General features: G+C 33.3%; 1 protein-coding gene across 1 annotated transcript; it reads left to right on the top strand.

The window, feature by feature from the left end:
* The first annotated feature begins 1328 nt into the window (after positions 1-1328).
* On the top strand, positions 1329-2420 carry LOC128126825 (F-box protein CPR1-like). Its single transcript, XM_052764960.1, has one exon. It carries the CDS (start codon positions 1329-1331, stop codon positions 2418-2420), a length of 1092 nt encoding a protein of 363 aa, XP_052620920.1.
* The last annotated feature ends 17601 nt before the right edge of the window (positions 2421-20021 follow it).

Genomic DNA, 20021 nt, shown 5'->3' on the forward strand with positions numbered 1-20021 from the left:
TCGCTTTTTATCTACTCTTCTAAAGGTGTTCTTTTATATATGCTTTTTATCTACTCGTCTGTCAAGAAAAGCCTTTTTTTCTAGTAGTGACCAAACAACAATGATATAAATACCGGTCTTGGTAATACTGTATCTTACCCAAGGAATTCATTATGGAAACCGATGCATCATGCCTTGGGTTGGGGGCAGTCCTCATGCAAGGAGGAATACCAGTGGCCTAAGGCCTAATACAGTTAGGTCCTTGGTACCGGTTCTCGGTACCAGCTAGTTGATGAAAGAGAACTAATAGCGATAGTATTCTCCATTCAAAAGTGGCATCCATACTTCGTGTGAAAGTGTTTCATAGTTCAGCCAAACCAACGAAGATTTAAATGTTTACTTACAAGAACAAATCATTATTGAGGAACATCAAAATTGGATGTCCAAACTATTAGGATATAATTTTGAAATTTAATATAGGACCAAAAAAAACACGACTGATGTACATTCATGAAAGGGGACATCATCATCCTTCGGTACCCTTTCAGTACCATGGGTAGTCTAATGGAATGAGGTTTTGTGAGAGCTGTCCTGGGCTCGAGAATTGTGGATAATAAGGCAGCAAGTTCGAGAAGGGACTTCCGCACCACCGAGGCTTAGTGATGAAGGTGACTGAATCCTTTATCAAAGTTGTTTAGTGCTGCCTCGATCATCATCTTGAGTTCCTTGTGTATCTCATGAATGACGTGCGAGTGCAATTGCGGGACATTCAGGAGTACAAAAAAACTTACCAAAAGATGGTAAAGGATGTATACTAGGAGGGTATGTGTAAAGGCATAGCAAGAATGATGGCGGAGTGTGACGTGTGTCAACACCATAAATATTTCACAATGGCATCGAGAGGATTGTTGCAACCCTTAGAATTACCAAAAAAAAATGTGTGGGTGGACATGACAATAAATTTTAAGATTGGGTTGCCAAGGTCAGAGGGTTACAATATCATTTTAAAAGAAATACTTGAGAAAGAATGTATGTTATTAACACTGATTTCAGTTGGTGTAGCAAAGCAATTATCGAGGATCATGATGTCTTGATGTCATTAGTGATCTTATCGATATTGATATACTAATCATATATGGTAGGTTTGTAAAAGTCATTTCAGTAAATGAATTTCACTCTATGCTAAAATATCATGGTAATAATATCTTCGTATCATGTTTCGCATTTATGAGTGTTGATAACTAAAATCCCTAATAAATACCCCATAGAAATAAATTTCTCACTATCGTGTGGGTACCCCCCCCCCCCCCCCTTTTCTTTCCTATCGGATTGCCGACTCTAGGGTTTCGATGGCAGAGCTTCACGATGATGTCCTTCCGAATATACTGAAAAGATTGAATGTGAGCGATCTAATCCGATGCAAAAGTGTATGTAAGTCTTGGGAAAATTTGATCTCTGACTCTGGTTTCATTAAATTCCATATGAACTATAGTTACCAAATTGATTACAAAAACAATGATATAGATAGGAGGATTGTTATGTCAAGGGTCTCTTATCGCAACGGGTCGCGTGTTTGTGATGTTGATGATAGATTATTTGATGATCGTGATTGTCATCTTCTTGGTTCTTCCAATGGACTTGTATGCATCTCTTCTTTTGCTTCTCAACTTGTAGTAGCTAATCCCTCAACTAGAGAGGTTCAAACACTACAAGAGCCTCAAATTCTTGATACCAAGCATTTATGTTGGGGTTTTGGCTATGATTCATCTACGGATGATTACAAGGTTGTATTAGGGTTCCGTAAACGTGTTGGTTGGACGTGTTTTCAAGTGTTAAGTTTGAAATCAAATGTTTGGAAACTAATTGGAGATGTAAAGTATTCATTTCATAGTAGGATTGGTATCTTATGCAATGGGGCACTTCATTGGATTATGAAAGATTCTTCATCTCCAAATAAGAAGAGAGTCATTGCTTCGTTTCAGCTATCTGAAGAAAAATTTATCAAAATTTCCGAACCTGATGATGAGCGATATGAATCTGGTGTTGCTAGCTGCCCAAATATGAATTTAGGTATTATCGAAGATTGTTTATGCGTATTTCCTTGTGATGGGTTTAACGATAACTTATGGATGCTGAAGAACTACAATGGAAAGCTGTCTTGGGAAATGTTTGAAAAGGACTGTGATATGAACTTAGCTTTACAATGCTTGAAAGAGCAGGAACATTACGTTCCTAACAAGAGAACTTTGTGTCGTGATATGCTGTTCTACAAGACTAAGGAATATATTTGTGCCCCTATCTATATGGAGAGTCTTGTATCTCCCTACGTTAATGGGAGGCCAAAGAGAAAGATACAAGAGAGTAATAGCAAGAAGAGTTGTAAGGTGCGTTCATTTTGTTTATCATATAATACAAACTGTGGAATTATATCTGGATACTGAATTCTTATTAATGCTTATGATGATTCCTGTACATCCCTAAAAAACTGTGTTGATCTAGGCCTCATAGCTCAATCTTCATGTTTACTCATGGGATGCTCTCATTTTCTTTTGTAATATATGAGGTCTGCAAAAGGACATTGTCTATAGTTTAAAGTTTTGATCATGGAGCACTCTTAAGTTTACTAGCATTCAAGAAGCTAGGAACTCTTCCTGAATTCACTTATATTCTGTTATGACCAAAGATACCAACTACTAACACTAACCACTCAACTAAGCCTACCTAACTGATCTAACAGTAAAAAAACCTTATTGCCCTCACGGCTCTACTTAAGCCACAACTGACAGGACGAAACGTATGCCTAATAAGAAGTGTAACAGACTCATTACCTTCACCCAGTATACATTTGGCCTTCATTTATTTGTATTCTTGCAATGCACTTCAATTTCATTTATTTGTATTCTTGCAATGCACTTCAATTGCAACTATTATTTACTCTTTGAGTCTGGTATATATAATGTTGACTGTTCACTGACTTCCCCTTTTGATTTCTCAGTTGATTAAGCGAGACCCTATGCTTCCAGGAGCAAGTGGCTAAGTTTGAGGCTGTTGAAGCAGTGTGGATGACATGGCATTGCTTGTTCTCTCTGCCATAAAGATAGCTTCTGATAGTTTTTAGTATCTTATGTTAATAAATTGTGTTTGATGGATTTCAAAAACTTGTGTTTGATGGAATTCAGAAACGTATGTTTGATGTTTGTAAAGTGTGATGATTTCTTAGTTTCTAGTAATATTCTTACTTTACTCTGATCTTAGAATAAAATTCCTAGTGTTTCTTCGTAATCCTGCCTAAAGTTCTTCCTAATCGTCTCTTCATATTCAGCTGTACTTTTTTCTTCTCTGTTTAATGTGTGAGCATAGCTCAGACGCCATTGGTGTTTGAGCTATCCTTATCTGATTCAAATATGGTTATTAACGCCTAGGGAGCAGTTGGAGGCACTTATTTGTTTATTGAATTCATTGCCACATGAAAGGAGTTCCCTCACTCAGTGTTTTTGTGTGGTCTGAGCATGCACATCCAAACACCCCTTTCATTCCATCAACGGGTGATCCAGGTTTGGTCGGTTTTATTCTACCTCTGCAAATCCGTCAATAACTCAGGTAAATCCATATATGTTTCAGATTGGATTATGTTGCATTTTAAGTTCTTTGAACTGCATTGTAAAAATTTGTAAAGAAATGTAATCGAAACAAGATCTTCCCAACATCATCATTTCATTCACTATGAAACAGATGGTTTACATCAACATGTTACAAATCAAACCTCACTACAAAATCACTCACACACTCATATTACAAATCTAGTGTGACAACGATTTATGAACAAACCCTAAACGAAAACCCAAACTCAAGATGAAAGAGAAACTGAGAAATACAGATGAGAAAATATATTGGTAGCTACGAGTGAGATCATTTAACACATTATATACATCGACCCACTAGACTTCGGGTATAACCCATAGACCCATTGATCCGCGTGTATCCTTTACCTGCATTACAACTTACCACAATATCCACACAAATATATTGTATAACACTTTTACCAAATAACTAACAAATTAATGTTTAAGTTTGAATATTTTATTAACTCTTTTCAACATGCCCCCTCAAACTAAACATTAATTTTTGAAAATATTTTATTACTTTTTAAAAACATCAATCATATTAAGTCGATTTACAATGTATTCATGTTGAACACTACCAAGTGACTTTGTTAAAATATATGCATTTTGATTAGAAGATACTATTTTATTTACTTTTAAAATTCCATTCTCAATTTTTCCCTGACAAAATGCAGATCAATTTCAAAATGTTTTGTCTTTTCATGAAATATAGGATTTAAAGCTAACTTAATTGCAGATTCATTATCACAAAAAATATCTACAGGTAAATTAGTTTTTATACCTAAATCATGAAGTAATTTTAAAATCCATATTAATTCACAAGTTATACTTCGTAAAGCCCTATATTCTGATTTTGTGGATGAACAAGAAATAGTACTCTGTTTCTTGCTCTTCCAAGAAACAAGAGATCCTCCTAGATATACTAGATAACCTGTTACAGATCGACGACTAAACAAGCATTTCGCCCAATCTGCATCCACAAACCCAATCAAATCTAAACTATTGTAACTAGTTATATGTATTCCCATACCAGGACTATTTTTCAAATATCTCAAAAGTCTGAAAGCAATATTAACATGGGACTTATAAGGTTTATGCATGTATTGACATAATATTTGCATAGCATAAGATATATTAGGTATAGTCACAGTCAAATAAATCAACTTACCAATAAGTTTTTGATATTCAGTAATATTAACTAGATAATCAGATTTTTCCAAATCATATTCTCTTTTGATAACTAAATTAGGTTCAAGTGGAGTTTTAACTGGTTTACATGCTAGCATACCTAACTCATGAAGTAGTTACATGCAATATTTCCTTTGATTTAAACATATTCCTTTTTCAGTTCTCAATAATCCAATACCCAAGAAATATTTCAACTCTCCTAAATCTTTAATTAAAAACTGAGATTTAAGAAAAAATTTAACATTATTCAACTCAGACTCATCATTACCTGTTAGAATAATATCATCCACATAAACAAGTAGGACTACAAAAGTATTTTGAAACTGTCTAACACATAATGAATAATCATTAATGCTTTGCTTAAAACCAAAACTTAAGAGAGAAGAACACAACCTTTCATTCTACTTCCTTGGGGCTTGTTTAAGTCCATAAAGAGATTTTAACAATCTGCAAACTTTGATATCATCTTTAGAATGATATCCCTCAGGTTGACACATATATACACTTTCAGATAAATTTCCATATAAAAAAGCATTGTTAATATCTAACTGATAAAGTGGCCAAGAATTATTCACAGCTAATGTTATTACCACACGAACAGTTACAACTATGGCCACAGGAGAAAAAGTCTCCTCATAGTCTATTCCTTCCCTTTGATTATATCCTTTAGCCACAAGTCTGGCTTTATATCTTTCTATATCACCATTAGACTTATATTTAATTTTATATATCCAACGACACCCAATTGCTTTTCTTCCTTTAGGAAGATTAGTAATTTCCCAAGTATTGTTCCTATAGAGGGCTTCCATTTCCTCATTCGTGGCTTTGATCTAATTTGGATCTAAAGCTGCTTCACTATAAGTCTTAGGTTCAACTGTTTTATTAAGATTAGAAATAAAACAGAAAGACTCAGTATTAAGACCTGAATAATTTACAGTTCTTTCAATACCATATTTATGTGTACCCTCTACAACATAATCACTAAATCTAACTGGCATGTGAACATTCCTTCCAGATCTAGTGATCCTAGTTGACAAACTTTCAGAAGGATTAGAATTAATTGAATCATTTTCCTCAGTCAATGCAGAAGATCTTGGAAACAACACATCAGAGGGAGGCACATATGCCTCACCAGTCCGGTTGCTGACATTAGAGGGACAAGTCTCATCCTGGTCCTGGTCTGCATTATCACCATCCATCTGTTGGCTACTCCTCAGGTTATCTGCTCTAGTATTATCTAGAATAAAACTAGAATCTAAAGACTCATCATAGGAAAATAGGTCATTTGAATTTACAGTGACAACTGAACTATCAGTTAAAGATGAAGTTTTAAGCTTGAAAAGAAACACAGACTCATAAAACTTTATATCCCTGGAAACAAAAATAAGATTAGAATCAAGACTAAGAACTTTGTAACCCTTTTTATCAAAAGAATAACCAAGAAAAACACACTTATCAACTCTTTTAGAAAATTTATCATTATTATTCAACTTAGAGACAAAACACAAACATCCAAATACCCTAAGTTTATCAAAAACAGGTGCAGAATTATAAACAAGTTCATAGGGAGAAGAACCATTTAAGATTGAAGTAGGTGTTCTATTAATCAAAAAAAACTGAAGTTAAAATGGCATCCCCCCAGTGTTTAATTGGCAAACCAGACTGAAAAATGAAAGACCTAGCAACATTTAAAATGTGTCTGTGTTTCCTCTCCACAACACCATTTTGTTGTGGAGTATGAACACAAGATGTTTGATGCAAAATTCCTTTTGATTCAGTTAATTGTCTCATTCTGTTATTTAAAAACTCTGTACCATTGTCAGATCTAACTGCCTTTATTTTAAAACTAAACTAATTAATTAAAATATTAAAGAAAACAAGAACAGAATCATAAACTTCATCTTTAGACTTTTAAAGATAAACCCAAGTTGCCCTAGTAAAATCATCCACAATAGTCAAAAAATACCTAAATCCTTCTGTAGTTGTCACTTTATAAGGACCCCAAACATCTAAATGAATTAACTCACCAAGTTTAGAAGTAGTATGTTGACTAACAGGAAAAGATTCTCTAGTTTGTTTAGCCTTATGACAAATGTCACAAGGTGGAAGAACTTCACTTCCAATCTTAAGCCTATGTCTCAAAGAACTCAAAACTTGATCAGAAGGATGACCAAGTCTATTGTGCCAAGTTAGTTTAGACACACAACAAACAAAAGAAGAAATAGAAGAATTAGACAGACTACCTAAAGGTGCACTATTAATGTAATAGAGACCTCCAGACTCTCTACCATTCCCCACCATCACCTTTGACTGTAAATCCTGAATTTTGCAATTATGCTCATTAAAAACAACCTCACAATTACTATCTTTATAGACCTTATGAACAGAAAGCAAATTAACATTGAAATCAGGAACAGCAAACACATCAAACAGTGTTGAAGAATTAGATAAATTCATATTACCAATTTTTTCAATCTTAGCTGATGTACCATTGGGATGACAAACCAACAAATCTAATTTTGACACATCCACAGTGTCATGGAGTAGTGACTCAGAGGCAATCATATGTTATTAAACTTGAACAATTTAACCCTTATTCTTATTAACATTATTCTTGTTATTAAACTTGCTATTAAAAGTAGATGACTGAGATTTATTTACAGACTGAGAAGCCTGAAGAGAAGTCAAAGAACCATTTCTTTGAAGTGATTCTTCTCTAGACACAATAGAAAAAGCAGTTTTCACATTAGGTAAGGGATCCATTAATAAAATGTAACTTTTGACTTGACTGTATGAATCATCAAGTCCAGATAAAAACTGCATAAGCTTCATGAGATTAGAATGATCCTTTAGTTTAATAGAAGCATCACATGTACACTCTGTTAAACTAGTAAGACCATCAAATTCTTTCCATAAAGAATCAAGCTTATTGAAGTAATCTGACAGAGAAGTACCATTTTGTTTAAGGGAATTAATTTGTTGATGTATATTAAAAACAACAGATCCATCAGACTTATTGTAAAGTTCAAAAAGATTTTCCCAAATATCCTCAGCTACTTCAGAATAAGCTTGACTCTGATAAATTGAGTCAGAGATGGAAGACAACAACCAAGAACAAACAACCACATTAGCCCTATCCCATTTAGTTTTCTTTGAGTCATCAACACTGCTTTTTTTACAAGTACCATCAACAAAGCCTAACTTATTCTTTGCCTTAAGAGACCTAGAAATAAAACTTCTCCATAACCTAAAGTTTTCATTACCAGTCAACTTGATTGTAATTATAGAAGTAACAGCATTATCAGAAGGGTGAATGTAGAGAGGATCATCAAAATTAATCTGATCATCCTTCCCACTTCCACTAGGTGGATCATTTGAGCCACCCGTCATAGAAGCAAATGAACCAAAAACAGCAAGAAAGAAATCAAGAAAACTTGCCCCTGAACTGATTTTATGTCCAGATGGTCACCACGTATGTCGGGGCCCAAGACAACCAGTACAGAGGAAGAAATAAAACAGATATACAAAAGAAAACCAATCAACACACACAGACCACCAGGATCTTTACGAACAAATATGTAAGTTAAAAACAAAGGAATAAGAAATTGCTCACAAAGCCTTTTAGGATGAGTCAAGTGCAGGGATCGACTCTCTTTGTCCGTTCTCAACTAGGGTTTATCAGTGATGAACTCTGACCCCTAGTGAGTTATTTCAGACTCATAGACTAATCGATTTGGCTTAATCTTTTTTCACAAACAGTCTTGTAGACAACCTTGATTTGATCTTCACAGAAGTAACCTACAAGATCACAAACAATCTCGCAGTACCAGATCCAAAAGAAAACAGATGTTTGATTTGATTTTCCAGAGAAAACCCTAAATCAAAACGAACATCAAGAAGAACACAGTTGATGAAATAGAAGATCAGAGTTCACACGAACTCATGATTAAACAAATAACTGCGTCAATCAAAGAGCAAATAAAGAAAGGAGTTCAGAAATTACCAGTACGATCGTGAGACGAACAAACGCAAATCAACGAACGTCACAAGAACACCGAAGGAGCCATAGCTTTGATACCATGTAAAGAAACGTAATCGAAACAAGATCTTCCCAACATCATCATTTCATTCACTATGAAACAGATGGTTTACATCAACAGGTTACAAATCAAACCTCACTACAAAATCACTCACACACTCATATTACAAATCTAGTGTGACAACGATTTATGAACAAACCCTAAACGAAAACCCAAACTCAAGATGAAAGAGAAACTGAGAAATACAGATGAGAAAATATATTGGTAGCTACGAGTGAGATCATTTAACACATTATATACATCGACCCACTAGACTTCGGGTATAACCCATAGACCCATTGATCCGCGTGTATCCTTTACCTGCATTACAACTTACCACAATATCCACACAAATATATTGTATAACACTTTTACCAAATAACTAACAAATTAATGTTTAAGTTTGAATATTTTATTAACTCTTTTCAACATGCCCCCTCAAACTAAACATTAATTTTTGAAAATATTTTATTACTTTTTAAAAACATCAATCATATTAAGTCGATTTACAATGTATTCATGTTGAACACTACCAAGTGACTTTGTTAAAATATATGCATTTTGATTAGAAGATACTATTTTATTTACTTTTAAAATTCCATTCTCAATTTTTCCCTGACAAAATGCAGATCAATTTCAAAATGTTTTGTCTTTTCATGAAATATAGGATTTAAAGCTAACTTAATTGCAGATTCATTATCACAAAAAATATCTACAGGTAAATTAGTTTTTATACCTAAATCATGAAGTAATTTTAAAATCCATATTAATTCACAAGTTATACTTCGTAAAGCCCTATATTCTGATTTTGTGGATGAACAAGAAATAGTACTCTGTTTCTTGCTCTTCCAAGAAACAAGAGATCCTCCTAGATATACTAGATAACCTGTTACAGATCGACGACTAAACAAGCATTTCGCCCAATCTGCATCCACAAACCCAATCAAATCTAAACTATTGTAACTAGTTATATGTATTCCCATACCAGGACTATTTTTCAAATATCTCAAAAGTCTGAAAGCAATATTAACATGGGACTTATAAGGTTTATGCATGTATTGACATAATATTTGCATAGCATAAGATATATTAGGTATAGTCACAGTCAAATAAATCAACTTACCAATAAGTTTTTGATATTCAGTAATATTAACTAGATAATCAGATTTTTCCAAATCATATTCTCTTTTGATAACTAAATTAGGTTCAAGTGGAGTTTTAACTGGTTTACATGCTAGCATACCTAACTCATGAAGTAGTTACATGCAATATTTCCTTTGATTTAAACATATTCCTTTTTCAGTTCTCAATAATCCAATACCCAAGAAATATTTCAACTCTCCTAAATCTTTAATTAAAAACTGAGATTTAAGAAAAAATTTAACATTATTCAACTCAGACTCATCATTACCTGTTAGAATAATATCATCCACATAAACAAGTAGGACTACAAAAGTATTTTGAAACTGTCTAACACATAATGAATAATCATTAATGCTTTGCTTAAAACCAAAACTTAAGAGAGAAGAACACAACCTTTCATTCTACTTCCTTGGGGCTTGTTTAAGTCCATAAAGAGATTTTAACAATCTGCAAACTTTGATATCATCTTTAGAATGATATCCCTCAGGTTGACACATATATACACTTTCAGATAAATTTCCATATAAAAAAGCATTGTTAATATCTAACTGATAAAGTGGCCAAGAATTATTCACAGCTAATGTTATTACCACACGAACAGTTACAACTATGGCCACAGGAGAAAAAGTCTCCTCATAGTCTATTCCTTCCCTTTGATTATATCCTTTAGCCACAAGTCTGGCTTTATATCTTTCTATATCACCATTAGACTTATATTTAATTTTATATATCCAACGACACCCAATTGCTTTTCTTCCTTTAGGAAGATTAGTAATTTCCCAAGTATTGTTCCTATAGAGGGCTTCCATTTCCTCATTCGTGGCTTTGATCTAATTTGGATCTAAAGCTGCTTCACTATAAGTCTTAGGTTCAACTGTTTTATTAAGATTAGAAATAAAACAGAAAGACTCAGTATTAAGACCTGAATAATTTACAGTTCTTTCAATACCATATTTATGTGTACCCTCTACAACATAATCACTAAATCTAACTGGCATGTGAACATTCCTTCCAGATCTAGTGATCCTAGTTGACAAACTTTCAGAAGGATTAGAATTAATTGAATCATTTTCCTCAGTCAATGCAGAAGATCTTGGAAACAACACATCAGAGGGAGGCACATATGCCTCACCAGTCCGGTTGCTGACATTAGAGGGACAAGTCTCATCCTGGTCCTGGTCTGCATTATCACCATCCATCTGTTGGCTACTCCTCAGGTTATCTGCTCTAGTATTATCTAGAATAAAACTAGAATCTAAAGACTCATCATAGGAAAATAGGTCATTTGAATTTACAGTGACAACTGAACTATCAGTTAAAGATGAAGTTTTAAGCTTGAAAAGAAACACAGACTCATAAAACTTTATATCCCTGGAAACAAAAATAAGATTAGAATCAAGACTAAGAACTTTGTAACCCTTTTTATCAAAAGAATAACCAAGAAAAACACACTTATCAACTCTTTTAGAAAATTTATCATTATTATTCAACTTAGAGACAAAACACAAACATCCAAATACCCTAAGTTTATCAAAAACAGGTGCAGAATTATAAACAAGTTCATAGGGAGAAGAACCATTTAAGATTGAAGTAGGTGTTCTATTAATCAAAAAAAACTGAAGTTAAAATGGCATCCCCCCAGTGTTTAATTGGCAAACCAGACTGAAAAATGAAAGACCTAGCAACATTTAAAATGTGTCTGTGTTTCCTCTCCACAACACCATTTTGTTGTGGAGTATGAACACAAGATGTTTGATGCAAAATTCCTTTTGATTCAGTTAATTGTCTCATTCTGTTATTTAAAAACTCTGTACCATTGTCAGATCTAACTGCCTTTATTTTAAAACTAAACTAATTAATTAAAATATTAAAGAAAACAAGAACAGAATCATAAACTTCATCTTTAGACTTTTAAAGATAAACCCAAGTTGCCCTAGTAAAATCATCCACAATAGTCAAAAAATACCTAAATCCTTCTGTAGTTGTCACTTTATAAGGACCCCAAACATCTAAATGAATTAACTCACCAAGTTTAGAAGTAGTATGTTGACTAACAGGAAAAGATTCTCTAGTTTGTTTAGCCTTATGACAAATGTCACAAGGTGGAAGAACTTCACTTCCAATCTTAAGCCTATGTCTCAAAGAACTCAAAACTTGATCAGAAGGATGACCAAGTCTATTGTGCCAAGTTAGTTTAGACACACAACAAACAAAAGAAGAAATAGAAGAATTAGACAGACTACCTAAAGGTGCACTATTAATGTAATAGAGACCTCCAGACTCTCTACCATTCCCCACCATCACCTTTGACTGTAAATCCTGAATTTTGCAATTATGCTCATTAAAAACAACCTCACAATTACTATCTTTATAGACCTTATGAACAGAAAGCAAATTAACATTGAAATCAGGAACAGCAAACACATCAAACAGTGTTGAAGAATTAGATAAATTCATATTACCAATTTTTTCAATCTTAGCTGATGTACCATTGGGATGACAAACCAACAAATCTAATTTTGACACATCCACAGTGTCATGGAGTAGTGACTCAGAGGCAATCATATGTTATTAAACTTGAACAATTTAACCCTTATTCTTATTAACATTATTCTTGTTATTAAACTTGCTATTAAAAGTAGATGACTGAGATTTATTTACAGACTGAGAAGCCTGAAGAGAAGTCAAAGAACCATTTCTTTGAAGTGATTCTTCTCTAGACACAATAGAAAAAGCAGTTTTCACATTAGGTAAGGGATCCATTAATAAAATGTAACTTTTGACTTGACTGTATGAATCATCAAGTCCAGATAAAAACTGCATAAGCTTCATGAGATTAGAATGATCCTTTAGTTTAATAGAAGCATCACATGTACACTCTGTTAAACTAGTAAGACCATCAAATTCTTTCCATAAAGAATCAAGCTTATTGAAGTAATCTGACAGAGAAGTACCATTTTGTTTAAGGGAATTAATTTGTTGATGTATATTAAAAACAACAGATCCATCAGACTTATTGTAAAGTTCAAAAAGATTTTCCCAAATACCCTCAGCTACTTCAGAATAAGCTTGACTCTGATAAATTGAGTCAGAGATGGAAGACAACAACCAAGAACAAACAACCACATTAGCCCTATCCCATTTAGTTTTCTTTGAGTCATCAACACTGCTTTTTTTACAAGTACCATCAACAAAGCCTAACTTATTCTTTGCCTTAAGAGACCTAGAAATAAAACTTCTCCATAACCTAAAGTTTTCATTACCAGTCAACTTGATTGTAATTATAGAAGTAACAGCATTATCAGAAGGGTGAATGTAGAGAGGATCATCAAAATTAATCTGATCATCCTTCCCACTTCCACTAGGTGGATCATTTGAGCCACCCGTCATAGAAGCAAATGAACCAAAAACAGCAAGAAAGAAATCAAGAAAACTTGCCCCTGAACTGATTTTATGTCCAGATGGTCACCACGTATGTCGGGGCCCAAGACAACCAGTACAGAGGAAGAAATAAAACAGATATACAAAAGAAAACCAATCAACACACACAGACCACCAGGATCTTTACGAACAAATATGTAAGTTAAAAACAAAGGAATAAGAAATTGCTCACAAAGCCTTTTAGGATGAGTCAAGTGCAGGGATCGACTCTCTTTGTCCGTTCTCAACTAGGGTTTATCAGTGATGAACTCTGACCCCTAGTGAGTTATTTCAGACTCATAGACTAATCGATTTGGCTTAATCTTTTTTCACAAACAGTCTTGTAGACAACCTTGATTTGATCTTCACAGAAGTAACCTACAAGATCACAAACAATCTCGCAGTACCAGATCCAAAAGAAAACAGATGTTTGATTTGATTTTCCAGAGAAAACCCTAAATCAAAACGAACATCAAGAAGAACACAGTTGATGAAATAGAAGATCAGAGTTCACACGAACTCATGATTAAACAAATAACTGCGTCAATCAAAGAGCAAATAAAGAAAGGAGTTCAGAAATTACCAGTACGATCGTGAGACGAACAAACGCAAATCAACGAACGTCACAAGAACACCGAAGGAGCCATAGCTTTGATACCATGTAAAGAAACGTAATCGAAACAAGATCTTCCCAACATCATCATTTCATTCACTATGAAACAGATGGTTTACATCAACAGGTTACAAATCAAACCTCACTACAAAATCACTCACACACTCATATTACAAATCTAGTGTGTCAACGATTTATGAACAAACCCTAAACGAAAACCCAAACTCAAGATGAAAGAGAAACTGAGAAATACAGATGAGAAAATATATTGGTAGCTACGAGTGAGATCATTTAACACATTATATACATCGACCCACTAGACTTCGGGTATAACCCATAGACCCATTGATCCGCGTGTATCCTTTACCTGCATTACAACTTACCACAATATCCACACAAATATATTGTATAACACTTTTACCAAATAACTAACAAATTAATGTTTAAGTTTGAATATTTTATTAACTCTTTTCAACATGCCCCCTCAAACTAAACATTAATTTTTGAAAATATTTTATTACTTTTTAAAAACATCAATCATATTAAGTCGATTTACAATGTATTCATGTTGAACACTACCAAGTGACTTTGTTAAAATATATGCATTTTGATTAGAAGATACTATTTTATTTACTTTTAAAATTCCATTCTCAATTTTTCCCTGACAAAATGCAGATCAATTTCAAAATGTTTTGTCTTTTCATGAAATATAGGATTTAAAGCTAACTTAATTGCAGATTCATTATCACAAAAAATATCTACAGGTAAATTAGTTTTTATACCTAAATCATGAAGTAATTTTAAAATCCATATTAATTCACAAGTTATACTTCGTAAAGCCCTATATTCTGATTTTGTGGATGAACAAGAAATAGTACTCTGTTTCTTGCTCTTCCAAGAAACAAGAGATCCTCCTAGATATACTAGATAACCTGTTACAGATCGACGACTAAACAAGCATTTCGCCCAATCTGCATCCACAAACCCAATCAAATCTAAACTATTGTAACTAGTTATATGTATTCCCATACCAGGACTATTTTTCAAATATCTCAAAAGTCTGAAAGCAATATTAACATGGGACTTATAAGGTTTATGCATGTATTGACATAATATTTGCATAGCATAAGATATATTAGGTATAGTCACAGTCAAATAAATCAACTTACCAATAAGTTTTTGATATTCAGTAATATTAACTAGATAATCAGATTTTTCCAAATCATATTCTCTTTTGATAACTAAATTAGGTTCAAGTGGAGTTTTAACTGGTTTACATGCTAGCATACCTAACTCATGAAGTAGTTACATGCAATATTTCCTTTGATTTAAACATATTCCTTTTTCAGTTCTCAATAATCCAATACCCAAGAAATATTTCAACTCTCCTAAATCTTTAATTAAAAACTGAGATTTAAGAAAAAATTTAACATTATTCAACTCAGACTCATCATTACCTGTTAGAATAATATCATCCACATAAACAAGTAGGACTACAAAAGTATTTTGAAACTGTCTAACACATAATGAATAATCATTAATGCTTTGCTTAAAACCAAAACTTAAGAGAGAAGAACACAACCTTTCATTCTACTTCCTTGGGGCTTGTTTAAGTCCATAAAGAGATTTTAACAATCTGCAAACTTTGATATCATCTTTAGAATGATATCCCTCAGGTTGACACATATATACACTTTCAGATAAATTTCCATATAAAAAAGCATTGTTAATATCTAACTGATAAAGTGGCCAAGAATTATTCACAGCTAATGTTATTACCACACGAACAGTTACAACTATGGCCACAGGAGAAAAAGTCTCCTCATAGTCTATTCCTTCCCTTTGATTATATCCTTTAGCCACAAGTCTGGCTTTATATCTTTCTATATCACCATTAGACTTATATTTAATTTTATATATCCAACGACACCCAATTGCTTTTCTTCCTTTAGGAAGATTAGTAATTTCCCAAGTATTGTTCCTATAGAGGGCTTCCATTTCCTCATTCGTGGCTTTGATCTAATTTGGATCTAAAGCTGCTTCACTATAAGTCTTAGGTTCAACTGTTTTATTAAGATTAGAAATAAAACAGAAAGACTCAGTATTAAGACCTGAATAATTTACAGTTCTTTCAATACCATATTTATGTGTACCCTCTACAACATAATCACTAAATCTAACTGGCATGTGAACATTCCTTCCAGATCTAGTGATCCTAGTTGACAAACTTTCAGAAGGATTAGAATTAATTGAATCATTTTCCTCAGTCAATGCAGAAGATCTTGGAAACAACACATCAGAGGGAGGCACATATGCCTCACCAGTCCGGTTGCTGACATTAGAGGGACAAGTCTCATCCTGGTCCTGGTCTGCATTATCACCATCCATCTGTTGGCTACTCCTCAGGTTATCTGCTCTAGTATTATCTAGAATAAAACTAGAATCTAAAGACTCATCATAGGAAAATAGGTCATTTGAATTTACAGTGACAACTGAACTATCAGTTAAAGATGAAGTTTTAAGCTTGAAAAGAAACACAGACTCATAAAACTTTATATCCCTGGAAACAAAAATAAGATTAGAATCAAGACTAAGAACTTTGTAACCCTTTTTATCAAAAGAATAACCAAGAAAAACACACTTATCAACTCTTTTAGAAAATTTATCATTATTATTCAACTTAGAGACAAAACACAAACATCCAAATACCCTAAGTTTATCAAAAACAGGTGCAGAATTATAAACAAGTTCATAGGGAGAAGAACCATTTAAGATTGAAGTAGGTGTTCTATTAATCAAAAAAAACTGAAGTTAAAATGGCATCCCCCCAGTGTTTAATTGGCAAACCAGACTGAAAAATGAAAGACCTAGCAACATTTAAAATGTGTCTGTGTTTCCTCTCCACAACACCATTTTGTTGTGGAGTATGAACACAAGATGTTTGATGCAAAATTCCTTTTGATTCAGTTAATTGTCTCATTCTGTTATTTAAAAACTCTGTACCATTGTCAGATCTAACTGCCTTTATTTTAAAACTAAACTAATTAATTAAAATATTAAAGAAAACAAGAACAGAATCATAAACTTCATCTTTAGACTTTTAAAGATAAACCCAAGTTGCCCTAGTAAAATCATCCACAATAGTCAAAAAATACCTAAATCCTTCTGTAGTTGTCACTTTATAAGGACCCCAAACATCTAAATGAATTAACTCACCAAGTTTAGAAGTAGTATGTTGACTAACAGGAAAAGATTCTCTAGTTTGTTTAGCCTTATGACAAATGTCACAAGGTGGAAGAACTTCACTTCCAATCTTAAGCCTATGTCTCAAAGAACTCAAAACTTGATCAGAAGGATGACCAAGTCTATTGTGCCAAGTTAGTTTAGACACACAACAAACAAAAGAAGAAATAGAAGAATTAGACAGACTACCTAAAGGTGCACTATTAATGTAATAGAGACCTCCAGACTCTCTACCATTCCCCACCATCACCTTTGACTGTAAATCCTGAATTTTGCAATTATGCTCATTAAAAACAACCTCACAATTACTATCTTTATAGACCTTATGAACAGAAAGCAAATTAACATTGAAATCAGGAACAGCAAACACATCAAACAGTGTTGAAGAATTAGATAAATTCATATTACCAATTTTTTCAATCTTAGCTGATGTACCATTGGGATGACAAACCAACAAATCTAATTTTGACACATCCACAGTGTCATGGAGTAGTGACTCAGAGGCAATCATATGTTATTAAACTTGAACAATTTAACCCTTATTCTTATTAACATTATTCTTGTTATTAAACTTGCTATTAAAAGTAGATGACTGAGATTTATTTACAGACTGAGAAGCCTGAAGAGAAGTCAAAGAACCATTTCTTTGAAGTGATTCTTCTCTAGACACAATAGAAAAAGCAGTTTTCACATTAGGTAAGGGATCCATTAATAAAATGTAACTTTTGACTTGACTGTATGAATCATCAAGTCCAGATAAAAACTGCATAAGCTTCATGAGATTAGAATGATCCTTTAGTTTAATAGAAGCATCACATGTACACTCTGTTAAACTAGTAAGACCATCAAATTCTTTCCATAAAGAATCAAGCTTATTGAAGTAATCTGACAGAGAAGTACCATTTTGTTTAAGGGAATTAATTTGTTGATGTATATTAAAAACAACAGATCCATCAGACTTATTGTAAAGTTCAAAAAGATTTTCCCAAATACCCTCAGCTACTTCAGAATAAGCTTGACTCTGATAAATTGAGTCAGAGATGGAAGACAACAACCAAGAACAAACAACCACATTAGCCCTATCCCATTTAGTTTTCTTTGAGTCATCAACACTGCTTTTTTTACAAGTACCATCAACAAAGCCTAACTTATTCTTTGCCTTAAGAGACCTAGAAATAAAACTTCTCCATAACCTAAAGTTTTCATTACCAGTCAACTTGATTGTAATTATAGAAGTAACAGCATTATCAGAAGGGTGAATGTAGAGAGGATCATCAAAATTAATCTGATCATCCTTCCCACTTCCACTAGGTGGATCATTTGAGCCACCCGTCATAGAAGCAAATGAACCAAAAACAGCAAGAAAGAAATCAAGAAAACTTGCCCCTGAACTGATTTTATGTCCAGATGGTCACCACGTATGTCGGGGCCCAAGACAACCAGTACAGAGGAAGAAATAAAACAGATATACAAAAGAAAACCAATCAACACACACAGACCACCAGGATCTTTACGAACAAATATGTAAGTTAAAAACAAAGGAATAAGAAATTGCTCACAAAGCCTTTTAGGATGAGTCAAGTGCAGGGATCGACTCTCTTTGTCCGTTCTCAACTAGGGTTTATCAGTGATGAACTCTGACCCCTAGTGAGTTATTTCAGACTCATAGACTAATCGATTTGGCTTAATCTTTTTTCACAAACAGTCTTGTAGACAACCTTGATTTGATCTTCACAGAAGTAACCTACAAGATCACAAACAATCTCGCAGTACCAGATCCAAAAGAAAACAGATGTTTGATTTGATTTTCCAGAGAAAACCCTAAATCAAAACGAACATCAAGAAGAACACAGTTGATGAAATAGAAGATCAGAGTTCACACGAACTCATGATTAAACAAATAACTGCGTCAATCAAAGAGCAAATAAAGAAAGGAGTTCAGAAATTACCAGTACGATCGTGAGACGAACAAACGCAAATCAACGAACGTCACAAGAACACCGAAGGAGCCATAGCTCTGATACCATGTAAAGAAACGTAATCGAAACAAGATCTTCCCAACATCATCATTTCATTCACTATGAAACAGATGGTTTACATCAACAGGTTACAAATCAAACCTCACTACAAAATCACTCACACACTCATATTACAAATCTAGTGTGACAACGATTTATGAACAAACCCTAAACGAAAACCCAAACTCAAGATGAAAGAGAAACTGAGAAATACAGATGAGAAAATATATTGGTAGCTACGAGTGAGATCATTTAACACATTATATACATCGACCCACTAGACTTCGGGTATAACCCATAGACCCATTGATCCGCGTGTATCCTTTACCTGCATTACAACTTACCACAATATCCACACAAATATATTGTATAACACTTTTACCAAATAACTAACAAATTAATGTTTAAGTTTGAATATTTTATTAACTCTTTTCAACATGCCCCCTCAAACTAAACATTAATTTTTGAAAATATTTTATTACTTTTTAAAAACATCAATCATATTAAGTCGATTTACAATGTATTCATGTTGAACACTACCAAGTGACTTTGTTAAAATATATGCATTTTGATTAGAAGATACTATTTTATTTACTTTTAAAATTCCATTCTCAATTTTTCCCTGACAAAATGCAGATCAATTTCAAAATGTTTTGTCTTTTCATGAAATATAGGATTTAAAGCTAACTTAATTGCAGATTCATTATCACAAAAA

The sequence above is a fragment of the Lactuca sativa genome, chromosome 6 (assembly GCF_002870075.4).
Source record: "Lactuca sativa cultivar Salinas chromosome 6, Lsat_Salinas_v11, whole genome shotgun sequence".
In the NCBI taxonomy this organism is placed as follows: Eukaryota; Viridiplantae; Streptophyta; class Magnoliopsida; order Asterales; family Asteraceae; genus Lactuca; species Lactuca sativa.